Raw genomic sequence first — 15428 nt, forward strand, 5'->3', positions numbered from 1 at the left:
TGTTTCAGTTCTTCACAGAAGTTAAATATTTCTTAAAAGTGAGGATTCTTTTTTTTGTAATTTTGTGTTTGTTTGTTTTCAAAATAGTTCACTTACTCTACTGTATGGAGAACAGTTTGAATACTGTTCTTATTGTGACACTTACTTATTGGAAGGCTCCTATGTCTGTCTTCCATCTCTTCTTTGTCAGTCTTTCAACCTTTTGTCATGTGCCATGTTTTCTACGTTTTTATTGTTTTTTTTTGTGTCTTTTGGTGATTTTTTTCCGCAGTTTGTTTGCCTCTTTTGTATTAAGTGGTGTCCAGAGCTGAAACTTTGCTGGTGCCAAGTAGAACAGAGTAATTACAGAATAATTGGTGCTGCACATGGATTGTCTATTAGTAATCCCACAATGGCTTGGCTTGGCTTTTTTTTTTTTTTTTTAATACTTTGTGATCTAATGTACCACCAGATCCTTTTGTGCAGTACTGCTATCTATCCCATTATATTCTATACTGTATTAGTATATATGCGTAGTTACTAATAATTACTTTCTTACCTTACTAAATTTTATTTTACTGGAGACCAACTCTTTCTACAATTTCTTAAGAATTCAGAATTCATACTTTGTTCCCCAGAGTTCTTGCAACTCTCCTTGCTTTGGTTCCATAAACAAACCATTTCATTTCTCAATAAAACTACTGGAAAATGGTAAATATAAGGTATAGCAATTTGGGTCACACTTGATAGGTTTTCTTTGTTTTATAGAACAAATTTCACAGTAACTTTTTGACATCTGCTTGGGCTATGTCCTTCACCGGGCCAAACGGTTAGTAGAGATTTCTGTAAATGCACTATATGGAATTTCGTCAGGCCTCATTGACTTGAATATAATTTAGCCTGCTATTTCCATTTTCTAGTTTGTATTCCTGTCTAGTTGTTAGTTTTATTTGTGAGAAATATGAAACCTCAGTTAGCATTTTGCTTATGCAAAAAAGACAATTGAGTATTTTGGTCTTTTATGTCACCTATTATTTGACTAACATCCATTTATTTTCCTTCATCTTCCTTGTATGCACATTAGAAATACAAGATAGTTTTTGTGTTTCCATTATCTTGTGACTTAGGTTTTCTGATTTTGTTGCTATATGCATATGGTCTTCTCTTAGACTTGGCAATAAGTGTGTATTTCCACTTTTCGTATGTATTAGTATGCATAAGTATAGTGTATTATGTATGTATAAGTTTATGTATTTTCCACTTTTTTCCACTCATGTTTGATTTCCAGATATCTTTTCTGGAAAAGAGATTTTTCTTTGCAGTTTTCTATGGCTTTGAAAGTTCTTTTTCATAGGAAAACAATCAGCTGTCTTTTTACTTAAAACTCTTTGTGTTACTGTGGCCACAGAAGCTTATAGCAACCATCTTCTTCCTGATGAATATTCCAAGAACTTTATAGCATTTTCTTTCGTCGTTTCCAATTCCACATATGCTTTAAGTATTGTCTTTAGCAAATATTGCTTCCATCCTCCAAGTTTCACCTGTATTTCTCAAGTCTGTCGTAACTTTCATTTGGTTGTTCTAGCTTTCCATTCCTTGATCTTGTTCACCCTGTCCATTTTTATTCCTGCCCATTCATCTTCATCCTCAATAAATCTTCAAGTAAAATTTAGCTGAACACAAATTATCTCCTTCCTCACTCTATACCAGTAGTCTAATTTCCTCCAGCAAAATGAAATTTAGCAACCCTTCCCATTTCCTATAGCCTTGCACACAATACTGAAGGCCATCTTCCTTCCTTCCCACTTCCTCTCCTGCACCATATCAAATCTTGTCACTTTGATCTTTGCAACATTTCTAAAATTCACACTTTCCACACTTACGAGACATGAATTATTATTACTTTTTATTATTATTTTGTTTTGTGTATTCACCTCTTCTTTTTCCCCAACCCCAGGTTTCCTGCCTTCTCCTTTTCTGTTTGTCCAATATTCTAAAATAATATCTTACTGTAATTATTGCTGCTTCTTCCCTGCTTTCTGTGGTTCTTTTTGAAATATGGAAATATTTGAGTCATTTCACTGGTCTGTGGCAGCCTTCTTTGCTTTTCTGGTATATCTCCCCCACCCCTTTTTTTTTTTAACCTGTTTTCCTTCCTTTTAGTCAGCAGTTCACTCTTCATGCTTATAGGATGGTACTTCTTTCACTCGTATCATGATGCTCTTTTTTAACCTTCTTCTGTCTTGGTTTCTGTACTGTGCTCATTTGGGGCACCCAGATGTCGTTTCTCATCCCCTGTAATCATTCACATTTGAACTGTAACCCAATAATACTCTGCTGCATTCTTTTTGCCTTATTTCATTCCCAAATGTAGCAATGTGTTCTGAGCCTCATTCATGTTAGCTTTGCATGTGCTTTTTTTGGTATTTTCCCCTCCTTAATTATCTATCATTTTCCATAATTCTTAATTTAGAGTGCAAGCTCTTAGGGGCATAGTGCTTATATTTTCATAGCTATGCATGACCCTTTCTCATGTATTGTTCATGGTGCTTCTGTAAGCATTAAAGTTGTTTACTGTAACTTTTGGGATCATCTGCTCTTCTGGTATAAGGAACCTTAGGGCTTCAGGGGTCTGAATTTTGCTGGCAGTACCAGTTTCCATCTTAACTCATTGCCATCTGTATAACATTTGGCAGTCTTAGCACCCAGCTAGGTGATCGGGCTTTTCAGAGAATTCGGCACGAGATAAACATGTTATCACATTGTCAGTGCTCAGGGTCCTACAGTTACAGAACTTCGTCAGCCAAGTGAGCTACGTGTTTGAAATGTCATCTCTACACTGGGATATTCAAGTGGTAGGATAAGCCGATTTTGGGGCTTTTAACTACTAAGTTAGCACCAAAATTTTGTCCAAAGTGAAATACCTGTGTCTAAATCTGTGTGCGAGTCCGAGGAATACTTTTTGACATACATCTTTTGCCACAATTTTAACTGCCACGATTCTCTGCATTAGAGATCATAATATTTCCCTGCCAAACAAGGGGGTTTTGATGACAGATGCATGAAAACAAAGACCACTGGAAAACATTCTTATACCAGGACAATATTAACCTGCAACTTTAAAAATGAATAAACAAAAAGGCACAGCTAGTGCTTTATTGCCAGGTTTTTAAGTCCATGCATAAATAATACAGAGGGACATTAACTTTCCTTCCTTCAGTATCCCTCCTGCCTCTGATCTCCAGGAGGCTGCAGTCTGTCAGCTGTTAGCTTCTGTCTGAGGCTTCTTTCTTTTCACCGACTTTTTGGTTTTCTGAGGGTGCATGAATGATACGATGGGTAGTTTACACTTGCTTGCACTTATATTCTTGTGAGTATGAGAAAATTTTGTTGGTTTAGAAATCAGCCATCAGTCTCATGATTTTCTAGTAGTTCCTGACATTTCCCAGCTCACTGTACAAAACTTGGCTGCTTTCCATCTAATTAAAATGCAGAGTTATTGAAAGGATACTAGCATGTCTGCTGAGATTTATGATAAATTGTAGCAGGCATTTCAGCAAGGGTTTCAGTTTCAGAAAATCCCATCTCATTATACAAAACAGGGCTGAATTATGAAGCTGTATTTACAAAGTAAAGAGGTCTGCAGCTATTACAGTAGTTCAGGGCTGGCCCCAGGACTTTCTTGCCTCATAATGAAAGTTTTTGGTGAGAGAATGCTGACCTTTTGATTTTTGTAATAATTTGTACAATAGTTGCTAGTTCTAGTTTTAATCTGTCTTTTATGCAAAAAAATGTATTTGCTTCATAGGCCATTTATGCCTCACGAATTTTCCCCCAGGAGTTGCATCTAATCCTATTGAAGGACATTCATGCAGGGGTGTCGGTTTCAGAGAGGAAGTCTGCTTAGCTAATTTCTGAATAAGATTTATAGACTAGCATGTTAAAATCAAATGTCATGTAAGTCAAGAAGGAGTAAAAAGCAGTAAATTGTCTGCTTTTTATAGCATAGCAGTTTACATGCTAAGAGGCAGTTCAAGATTTTTTGTTTAAAGAAGTTTAAGAACATCAGCAGCAATTGTTACCTCTCTCCCACTATATGCACACTGAAAGTAGGGTTGTTAGGAACATATTTCAAAAATTACACATTTGGTTATGCATATTTTTGAAGTCATAATGATTTTTTAAAAATATTTCAGCTTGTGTAATCACTAACTGTATATATATTTCTTTATTCAGATAGCAAATAAAAATACATCAAATATCAGTGAAAATATATCAAGTATTTATGATTTGCTTACTCTTCAAACCAAAATTGCATTTCCCCAACTGTATATTTAGTCCGTTTATAAACTTAGTAGTAAATCATTCAATCAGCAGAGCAGTTCTGAATAATTTTAGGTACAAAACCACAATGCTGGTTTTTATGAAATTATTTATGTAGCACAAACAAAAGTACTCTAAATACAGTGATCTGTTCTTTTAGGAGGACTCGGCTTGTTTTAGTACTGAATTTATACCTTCTTCATAGAATCACTTAGGTTGGAAAAGACCTCTAAGATCATCAAGTCCAACCGTTAACCTAGCACTGCTGAGTCTACCACTAAACCATGTCACTAAGCACCACATCTACACATCTTTTGAATACCTTCAGGGCTGATGGCTCCCATATGCCAGGCAATTCTCTTTCACATTATAAAAAACACATTAAGTTTACTAGAAGTAAAAAATACAGCTCATTAAGTTAAAACAGTTCACAATCAGCACAGATAATTTTACATTCTTTATATTTGTTCTGTTTTTCTTTCTGTTTTATTCTTCTGTATTTCATTAGTTTTATGTATAATAATAGAAGGAGTTTTTAAAAAAATATATTACTTATTTCTTTTTTAAGAGCTTTTGTTCTTTAAGCCAATTTATCTATTCCCAGCTGACTACCACAGCAGTGGCCACACTGTCATTAATGGCTGGAAGATCCACAACACAGCAAAGAACAAATGGTTTGTGTGCATGGCAAAAACACCTGAAGAGAAGCAAGAATGGCTGGAAGCTATTTTGAAAGAGCGAGAGAGACGAAAAGGTAGGTTAATAAACTTCCTTGTGTTGCTGTGCCAGAAAGCCACGCTGTATTTTTATGTTGAGATATAAAGCAAAACAGCTGCTAGGCAAACTTGTGGTATCAGGTTCAACTGAAGCTTTATGAATAACAGCTTGGAAAAAAATAAATCAAACTACTACTGGGAAGGACATAATGACTTGAATCATGTGTGTTGGTAGTGAGTGTCATTTTGTAAATGGGAAGATGATTTCATCTACGATTTTGCAGCTTATCCTCAACCAGAAAATATTATCATAATTTTATTGAGGCCTGTGAAATGTTGTGGTTTGTGGTATATGAGGGTCTATCCTAAATGCCTTTTGGGGTCTGTATACGTTTTGTGAATGGAAATTTGAAGCACTGAAATAAACAGATTTTCTAAGTTTCTTCATGCAGATGATTCAACATGAAATGGTGAATACGCCCACAACCCCATCTTTGATCCACTCTCCCCTATCCAAGAAAGTAACAAATCACCATTGCAAACAACTGTCTTTTGAATCATTGAATTAAGGTGGAAGAATACTTGGCTGAAATATAATCCTGATCTCTAATGTGACCACAAATAACCTTGTGTATTGAAGGTGAACCCAGCACAAAATAGATGACGCATCATCATCTTCTGGAGCTAATTTCATTTGCAAGCTAAAATATCCTAATCAGTAAGGATGTATGGAGCCTCAGTACTGAAAGAAAATATGACCGTGTAGTCAGATCTGGGTTTCTGTTCCTGGTTTGTGTAGATTTCCTGTGTCCTGTTTCAGTAGCCATTGTTTTGTGCCTCTGTTGTAAATGGAGGATAACAATACTTTCTTTGGTCTTTTAAAGTTGAATACTGGATGTTTGTATAACATTTGCTGTAGGACCAGAGTTTTCAACTAGAATGTCTGAGCCCTGGCTAATTAATAGTGCCATCAAGAATTAATAGTGGAAAAGCTAAAAAGATGCCTTAGAGGTCTAAAAGCTCAACATTTTAGAATAAAAAATAAATGTGCTAGAGATGATGTCAAACACAACAACAACAAACAGATTTCTCTGCTTCTGTTTAGGGCCTTGTCTGAATCTGACTAAATAGATTTTCAACAAATCCCACTTCTCTTTTTTTACGTTTCTTGATTTCCTTAGACACTTGATACCTTTAGGTAAGAAATACAAAGAGTAAATAGTAGTCTTTGTTGTTGTTGTATTCTTATTATTTCACACTCTACCGGTAACAGAATTGTCTCTGACCTAAACCTTACCAAGCTTGAGGTCTGAGGTTATCTTCTCAAATGCATCTTATAAATTAGGGAATTTTTTAGCTCTTGGTGGTCACAAGGGATTTGCCACTGAGGAGACAATCATGAAAGAAACAGGAACAGGATAGAACAGGAGAAGATTTGGTAGACACTTAGACTCAGTTTGCAACACAGGATCTGCAAAAATATTTCTTGAATATCTCCATTACTACATCGACTTATAACATCTCCTCCAGCACAGTGATTTTTTTCAAAACATCTGTATAAACAAAGCAGGATGCATCAACTTAATTGCAGGCAAGTTGCCAAATTACTCAGGAACCAAACAGATACCTTTTTAGAATTCAAATATTGTATCTAAATGTAGCTATAAGCAATTTCCTATTCACTGTGAACATGAAGATGCTTTAATTGTATATTTACTTAATAAGATGTGGAGCCTGTTCATGCGCACATATATTTATAGACAATCACACTGAAGTCTAAGTGACTGCACATGTGAGAACAGTGTTTTGTCTCCTTTGCAAGTGAGACACCAGCTGATTCAAAGGTACACACTTGCCAAATCTGTGAGCAAATCTGGGGGCTGTGAGCGAGTCTTGTTTGAGTGACTGCCCCCTTACTGCATGGTGCAGCAGGACTTGCCCAGGCATTCCTTCACAGAGGTGCTGTGGACCCCACATCTCATGCAGAACCATGGATTGCAGTGATCACCTGACTGGATAAATAAAGAATGTGGATCACAGAAATACAGCTTGAGTATGCCACGTAGCTGGGGCTTTCCGGGCCATTCGTACTGGTAGATTTGGAGATTCAAAGTACTTAGGGAAGCTCAATCTATGCCGTTATTTGGAGTCCATAAAGCAGAAGCTGAACAGAAGGGAGAGGATGCCCCAGGTGAAATACTTTAACAGAAATTTCAGTGGTTATTGAATTAATAACTAGGACCACTTTATAGATTTTATTTCCTTGCTAAGAGAAATCAAGCCAAATTGGAAACTTTTTGCTAGGAAGTATTTCTTTCAGTTTAGGGGCTTTCATGTAACCATCTGAGGCATTCAGAAGGTTAGAAATTTATTTAACTGGTGAAAATTTTCAAGGCTGATGGTGCTGTGATGCTGCTGCTGATTCAAACAGTCAGTACAAATAAAAACATCAATGTCCTATAAGCTCCGAAAGAAGTATACTGGCTAGATTTTCTTTTCCTGAGAATAAGTCAGGTTTTATGTTTGTGTGGCATTACCACTAACTAGTTCATGGGTAATGAGAGACACTTCTGTATCTGTGACCAATACCTTTGTTATCTTTCTCTTATGCCGTGTTACATTTTTTTCTGGCTATTTTTTTCAGAACTATAGAAGTGACAGACTACTACTCATATTGATTATGTACAGTTAAAATTTTAGAAATGTGCAAATCTAGAGAGAGAAGCTGACAACATGTATATAAGACATTCCTGAAATGTGTGGTTTTATCCTGAATTAAGATGGTTTATAGAGAAAATACATGGGTTATGAAGGTCTGTGGTATTCCCTGGGAGAACAAGCTTCTGTGAGTGGCCAGTATGATACATAATTCAACAAAAACTGGTTTTGATCATCTGTTATTCAGAAAATGTAATGATTTTCTTGAGAAGGGAAACAGGAAAAAATAAGAAATGTTGAACTAACCCCCTCAATAGCTTTTGGTTGTTGAGAAAGTTCCAAAACAAATAAAAATCAAGTTGTGCATGGGATTTTGTGGAAAAGGCCTAAATTAATCGTCTATGAAACTAACAAGTATATAACACATAATTAGTTACAGTAAATTGAAAAACTGAAAAATGTTTGTGAAAAACATTTTTATGATCAGATGATAAGAGTGAAAATATGGACCTTTTCTTTTAAATTTGTGAAGACAAGACTCCTCCTTTCTGAATGTTCATATACTGAAGTCATTGAAAATCACAGCATTAGTATTTATTACTGCAATATCAATGGTGATGTTGGTACAGGTGTACATTTTCAGTAACAATTTGACTTCACTGTGAGGAATTTATAGATATCGTTTGATTATGCTTTATGAAGGTTCATAAATGATGTTCATTTGTTGATGTTCATATATGTTGTATGATGTTCATAAATGGATCTTGATTCTGAGCAAAATAATGGAAAAACCTCCTTTTTCTTTTTTGTATGTAGAATATTAGTATTTCTTGTCCATTTTGTTGAAGACTTTGAAATATAATGACAATATCACTTCATAAAATTTTATTGTATTTTTGACAGGTTTAAAATTGGGCATGGAACAAGACACTTGGATGATGATCTCTGAGCAAGGAGAAAGACTATACAAAATGATGTGCAAACAAGGGAATCTCATCAAAGACAGGAAGAGGAAATTAACCACTTTTCCCAAGTGCTTTCTTGGAAGGTATTACATGCATTTTATAGCATGATTTTTAAGCAGCTAAAACACATTTTATATCTTCTTTGGGATTTTATGAAAACCACACTTTATTTGTAATGTCTGTTAGGACTATTTGCCTCCCAGAATTTAGCCAAAATGTAAATTGGTCTGCGTGAAATTTATGGATATGTACTCAAATCCCAAAGTAGCTTTTTAAAGGTCCAAGGCTGCAAAGGCATGTTGAACATAGAAAATGCATAAAATAAAATAGTTTCTTTAAATAAATAATTCCCAACTGTTTTGATGCATTTTTTATTGATGCCAAATTTGCTTTAATCCACTTTAAAAATCTGTCTCTAAAACTGTTTCCTTTCTCCTCTTGTCTGAATATCAGTTATGGAGTTACTAAAGGTAACTTACATGTTTAAAAATTAAACCCTGTTAAGAGGAGGATCTTCAGAATGTCATAACGTACCTATGGCTTAAGGAGACTGAATCCATGAGGAGGAGAAAGCAATAGGTACCATGATATTACATATGTTACAGAAAAACAGTTTTGGGGGCAGAAAGTTTATCCCTTATTTCATCTGACTGTAAGGCAGATTAGCATGGAGTATTTTTCTATAGTACAGTGATTGTTTTACACAAGCACATTGTGATGAAGATCCTCACTGATGTGTTCAAAAGAGGAAATGAAATAAGAGATTTTCATGTACTGTCCAAAGTCATGTAGCTGGTGAGAGTTGAAATGAGGATTAAGATTAATTATTGAGTTGTGATTGAGTCATCTCCTCAGAGGGGCTGTTGGAAGGAGGTAAAGAATAGACTCATGGTATGGAGTCGTGTAAAACATTTAAACCGACTGTCAAAAGTTTGCTTTTCTGTTCTGTCTTTGAAGTGGATCCTTCCAAAGTATGCTTTTGCTTGTCTCTGGTTCAACAGTTAAAACCCATTAATGTGGATGTTGCACTGCCTCACTACACTGCTACTTTGATTTGTAACAGACATGCAAATATTTTATGTACCATAACATTGATGTCTCTGAACTGCGTCAGATTTACTGTGAAATAAACTTGGTGTTTCTTGGATGTGCACTATATGCTTTGTTTATCTGCTCAGGATGTCTCAGAAATAACAGGCCTACTGTTCTATCATGCTGCAGTTATGGTCTGCCTTCAGAGCATATCTGTCCTGTGTAGGTGCAGTAGGTGTGCCTGGGATTTTCTTATATTTGACAGTCTGGTCAAATTTGTCTATTCTACTTTAGAAGATCATGGAAAACAAAGGAATATTCATGTGCCTAGATAAAAGAAAAGAAAAGACATGTCAAGGGAAACCTTTATGTATTATATCTAAATAATAAAAAGTGGAAATTATTTTTTTTTTTAAAGATGATACGACATTCTAAAGGTCATTTGGCTTAAGAAGCACTTAACTAAGTAAGGAACCCTGCTAGGCTTGCAACTAAGAAGAAAATGTAGTAGATGTAGTGGCATGACATTTCAATTTTTCTTCTTTTGTATCTGCTTTAATTCAGTGAATTTGTGTCCTGGTTATTGGAAATTGGAGAGATACACAAATCCGAAGAAGGCGTTCATCTTGGCCAAGCTTTATTAGAGAATGGCATTATCCATCATGGTAAATATAATTAGTTTTAACTTACTTGTTTTCAAGGTAATTGTTGTAATTACAGTGGACTTAATTTTGTTTGATAAAATGATGGTCTCATTAATGCAAGGCAGCTTGTTGAATCTGCATTATATCCTTACAGGGACCTCATGGGGCCCTTGCCCATGCCTAGAAGATTTACTGGATAACCTCCATTGATATAACTAGATTAGATCTGTGCTGTTGGGATCACAACATTGCTAACAGGGACCTACAGAAACATTGCTATTCTGTTGTAACCAAAAATAAATTTGAGGGGAAGAAAGGAGGGCAGATGTTTTTAAAGGACTTAAGCCTTTTATTTAGGCTAGGCCTTTTAGGGACACATGTTTCAATAAGAGTTGTAGATAGGAGAGAGCAAAAAACTTTACAGGTGGCTGCAGATAAATGTGCCTGATCCTTTGTTAGGAATTACAAGTTTAGCAGGTAAAACCAACCTAGAACTCCTAAACTGAAACATTTGAATATTCAGGCCCCATTCGTCACTGCTTTGTAGAGTTGCTAAAATTCAAATTTTTATGCTTAAATTTTCAGTAAACTGTCTTTGCTAACCTCATTCTGGAGAGAAGCATCATTGAAATGGTTTAGTTTTTGAGCCAAAAAGGTTTGATTTCTTGAGGTAATTTGCATTGGCAGCATTTTTCATATCAAACCTTCTTACCACAGCAGGTCCTTGTCTCTATTCCTTTTAGAAGTTGTAGTCTAGCAGGACCATATAAGTGAAATGAAGAAGCTTCCACTTGTGAAGATGTTTTGACTTATAATAGGTTCAGTAACTTTAAAAATCAGTTAGTGAAAGAGTTGCGAAGTTAGGTGCTGTTCTGGCATAGATCCAGGGTGTAAATTTAGATGGAATAATTGATAATTTACATTTTGATACATAAATACTTCAACCAGTAGTTAATTCAATACTTACTTTGTAAGTTCTTTGCCACCGTGTTTTCAGTGTCCTTGGCTGGAAGGAAAGCAGGAGTGCCACTTGGCTGTGTGCATTTTGAACATACACAGAGTAGGAGGAAAATCATTAAAGTTATTCATCAGTAGTCATGTAGTCTTTAATGCTTTAATGTCAGTCTACATGATTTTCTTCAACCATCATTCAAATGTCAGATGCTATTATGTTTACTGCACACACAGAATTGTTTTCAATGGAATGATTCTGTTGCCAAAGATTCTTCTCCTGATCTTGTAATTTACATCCCAAATACACTGATAGACTTTCTCAATACAGAGTTAAATGAATATTGTGTAATTTCATGAGATAAAAGGGTAATTATGTTAGAGCATAGAAATTTGAGCCAGACATGCTACTTTGAATAGTGGATCCAGCTGTGGTTCAGTGAAAATAGAACTCTTAAAATAAAGTTGAATGAACCATCTGTTTTCATAGAGGGAGCAAGGGAGAAAGAAAGTTTGGCTGTTACTCACATTGCAAATGCTGTAGGGGGCTTTGTTAGGTTTAGCATATTCTAGCATATGCTTCATTCTAGCCATGCCAGACCCGCACTGTGATGGACATTGTTTTACTTCCTGGTGTGTGAACTCTTGCAAGCTATGGCTTTTCCTTGTGTTTTTTTATTTTTCCAGTTTTGCAAAGGGAAAAAACAGTTTATATGTTGCTATCCTAAATCCACCTGGTGGCATTCTCTTATATCTGAAACAACTTACAATTGATCAGCCAATGTACTGAGGTACTTTGTCTGGTCACTTGCTGATGATGGTTAGAGGTGGAAGCTTCCTCTCAAGGCAATAAGGAACTTTGTAGTTACAAAAATCATCTGAATATCAGCTTATTTTTAATATCAGATGATTTTAAATAAATAGGTATTTATATGGTTGTGCAGTTTCCTGGATTGGTGTACTGATCTGAGTAAAAATTACCGTGGCAGAAAAGTAAAAGTAAAGACCAGTTTAAACCTGATCAGTTCCCTTTTCTTGGCATATACCATATAAAATATTTATCTCCAAGCAAAGTACAGGTAGATGGTTGGTAGTGACACACAAAACAACTTGGTGTTCCTTATTTCAGTACTAATGAGCATTTTATCATGTTTAACTGTTTGAAACTATGGACTCCCAAATGTACAGCTCATACTAGTTGATACTAGTAGCTGATAGATGATCTATCCTTCCTCTTGAGCCAAATCACATCTGTATCTAGAACAACCTGCCCCGCCTTGCACCCAGCGAATAGTGATTTACAGCTTCCCTCACAGCTTCCCTCGATATATTTAGTAGGTAACACAATGCAGCTGAGTCAGGAGCATCCTTGTTTGGTTTCCTTGCTTTCCAGAGTGCAGGATGTGCCAAGTCTGTGGGCCTGCTCCAATAGTTCTTGGTGTGCTGTGTGTAAATAGGGGCTGCAAAGAACACTACAAATGACCACAGACACTACAAAGCAATGTTCTTCAGAGTGCAGAGCCTGTTCTGTTCTTCATGGACATGCAAGAATGGAAAGGTGCTTTGCAGTCATGGTTCCTTCCCTGTGCATCTCTGTAACAGTAAGGAACAGTTTGACCTTAAGCAATATGATCCTGGCAATGTTTTTTTTTTTTTTTCCCGTCTTCCGTAGTTGCTGGTTTTAAAAACTCTTAATGTACTTAATGTACATTGATCTACTGGAATATATCTTTTCTCCAACAGTAACACATTATATTTAATTACAGAACTAGAAGGTATCTTTTATTCCTGAGTTAAATGGTCGCAGTCCAGTAAAATCAATTTCAATATTTATGCTAGGCATTATATATGAGAATTTTGTAGTGTGTATCTGATGTATTGGGAGCTAATGATATGTAAAAGAGCTAAGGGGTCATTGTGGATAATGGCCTCAGCAGAAAACCATGACTTCAAGGCAATCAGAGTAATGTCCTGGGCTTTACTATCAGTAGATATATCAAATGCAGGTAGAGAAGTTATTTTCTTCTGCACATGACACTGGTGAAAACACTGTATATATAACGTCCAGATTTTATGTCCATGTGTCAGATGATTGGTGGATATACTGAAGAGCTTGATAGTGTGTGAAAAATGATGCAGTGGTTAGAGAAGACACCTTACTATGCAAAGTTTGTGGTGCTCAGCTGCATTTTTGAAGAGGATAATGGATTAATATTATAGGTATAGGAATAGATATATTCCTTCCTTGGTATAGGAAGGGATGAAGAATTACCTAACACTATCAGGTTTGTTACTCTGATAAACAAAGATATTAAAGAATCATAGAATCATTAGGGTTGGAAAAGATCTCTAAGATCATCTAGTCCAACTGTCCACCTACCACCAATATTACCCACTAAACCATGTCCCTGAGTACCACATCTACCCTTTCCTTAAACACCTCCAGGGATGGTGACTTCCCTGGGCAACCTGTTCCAATGCCTAACCACTCTTTCTGAGAAGGGATTTTTTCCTAATATCCAACCTGAACCTCCCCTGGCACAACTTGAGGCCATTCCCTTTTGTCCTATCACTAGTTATATGTGAGAAGAGGTCAACCCCCATCTCCCCACACCTTCCTTTCAGGTAGTTGTAGAGAGCAATAAGGTCTCCCCTGAGCCTCCTCTTCTCCAGACTAAACAACCCCAGTTCCCTCAGCCACTCCTCATAAGACTTGACTTATGATAGCCTCCTTTAATAATAGGTGCCATGCAAATTTCCTTTCAAATTAAAGCTTACATTTTCAAGCAAACCAATAATTACACCATCCCAGGATGGTGCCAGTGCTTCCTGTTGTCCTCAGCTATCAATTGAATCAGCTGTTTTTCAGAAGGCCTTACTGTAGTCCTGTTAGCAGAAGTTTTGTATCATATGATGTGATTTCAGATGAAATATTTGAAGTTGTGAGGTCTGTTGTTGAAATCTTGTGAAACTGCTGAATAGAAATCCACCTGCTAAGATCCTTTTCCATGGGTCTTAGGCGACGTGGATCATGTATGTTGACTTAACAGCCTCATGATGATTGCAAGTCTCTTGCACTGAAGACCTTCAGCTGGCTGTATATATCGGAAGACAGGCCTTCTTCGCTCTCAAGTGCAGGACTGGTCAGATGTGTTATGGAGGGTCCTTTATTGACTCATTGGCCTTGGCAAGAATTTGGACAGGGAATAATGTGGAACAATACACTGATAATTGCAAAAGAAGCTGTCTTTTTGGCTATTTGATTGATAAACTTGCAAGTGCACTGAAGACTAAAACATGCTTGAATCCCTGATTTTCTAGGCTGTTCCAGGCTGTTTGTCATTCTTATTCTTTGCCCCATTACTTAAATTTGTTGGTTTCCTGTGGGCTACTTATATGCTGTGAGAAATATCATCAGCAGTGACATAAAGGAACTTAGGGAAAATGATTTAATCATGCTTCCTACCCTCCCTGTCTGAAATCTGTCTATAATGTAATGGACTGTTATTTGAAGGAATGACTTTGCCCTTCTTTTTTGTCTATTTCTGTGGAAAGTGACCTGGCTATACACGTGTTTTCTTTTTTTTTTTTTTTTTTTTTTTTAATTTAGTTACAGATAAGCACCAATTCAAACCTGAACACATGCTGTACAGATTCCGATACGATGATGGAACATACTATCCAAGAAACGAGATGCAGGAAGTGATTTCTAAGGTACATAATGGAGCAGTTGCTATTATTAGGAAGAATGCGCCAGAAATGGAGATTCTGCTTGAGAAATAAAGTAAAATGTTATGCTAGAATACATAACATCCTTTCACACTTGCCTGCCTCTGTACTTATTTGAATCAAATTTAATTTTCCAGTTCTAAGGGAAGATCTTGGCTTGTTGTTACATATTTTACATATGAAATTTAAAAATGTATTTTAATTACTTAATGATTTTATATGTGGGATGCATTGCCTGTGTTTCTGGGTAATTTTGAAGCTGTCATTTCAGTCCATTGCAATTTTCAATCAATTTTAATAGATTTGAACTTATATATAGGTTTTTTTAAAATCTATTAAATCTGAGTGTCTTGTATTAATGACTTAATAAGGCAGTAAATCAAGAGTCACACAGATGTTTAAACATAGGTAGTAGTATCCATCTACACTAC

General features: G+C 36.0%; 1 protein-coding gene across 5 annotated transcripts in view; it reads left to right on the top strand.

Annotated features, from left to right (window-relative positions):
• PREX2 (phosphatidylinositol-3,4,5-trisphosphate dependent Rac exchange factor 2) overlaps window positions 1–15428 on the top strand; it is a 177223-nt gene that overhangs the window by 65263 nt on the left and 96532 nt on the right. For all 5 annotated transcript variants that reach the window (XM_080578459.1, XM_080578460.1, XM_080578461.1 and 2 more), the window contains 4 exons: window positions 4907–5056; window positions 8580–8724; window positions 10238–10338; window positions 14879–14982. In XM_080578459.1, coding sequence (XP_080434585.1) covers window positions 4907–5056; window positions 8580–8724; window positions 10238–10338; window positions 14879–14982 — 500 coding nt within the window. The remainder of the gene's footprint in view (window positions 1–4906; window positions 5057–8579; window positions 8725–10237; window positions 10339–14878; window positions 14983–15428) is intronic.

This window comes from Anser brachyrhynchus (assembly GCF_964034855.1).
Source record: "Anser brachyrhynchus genome assembly, chromosome: 2".
NCBI classification, from domain to species: domain Eukaryota; kingdom Metazoa; phylum Chordata; class Aves; order Anseriformes; family Anatidae; genus Anser; species Anser brachyrhynchus.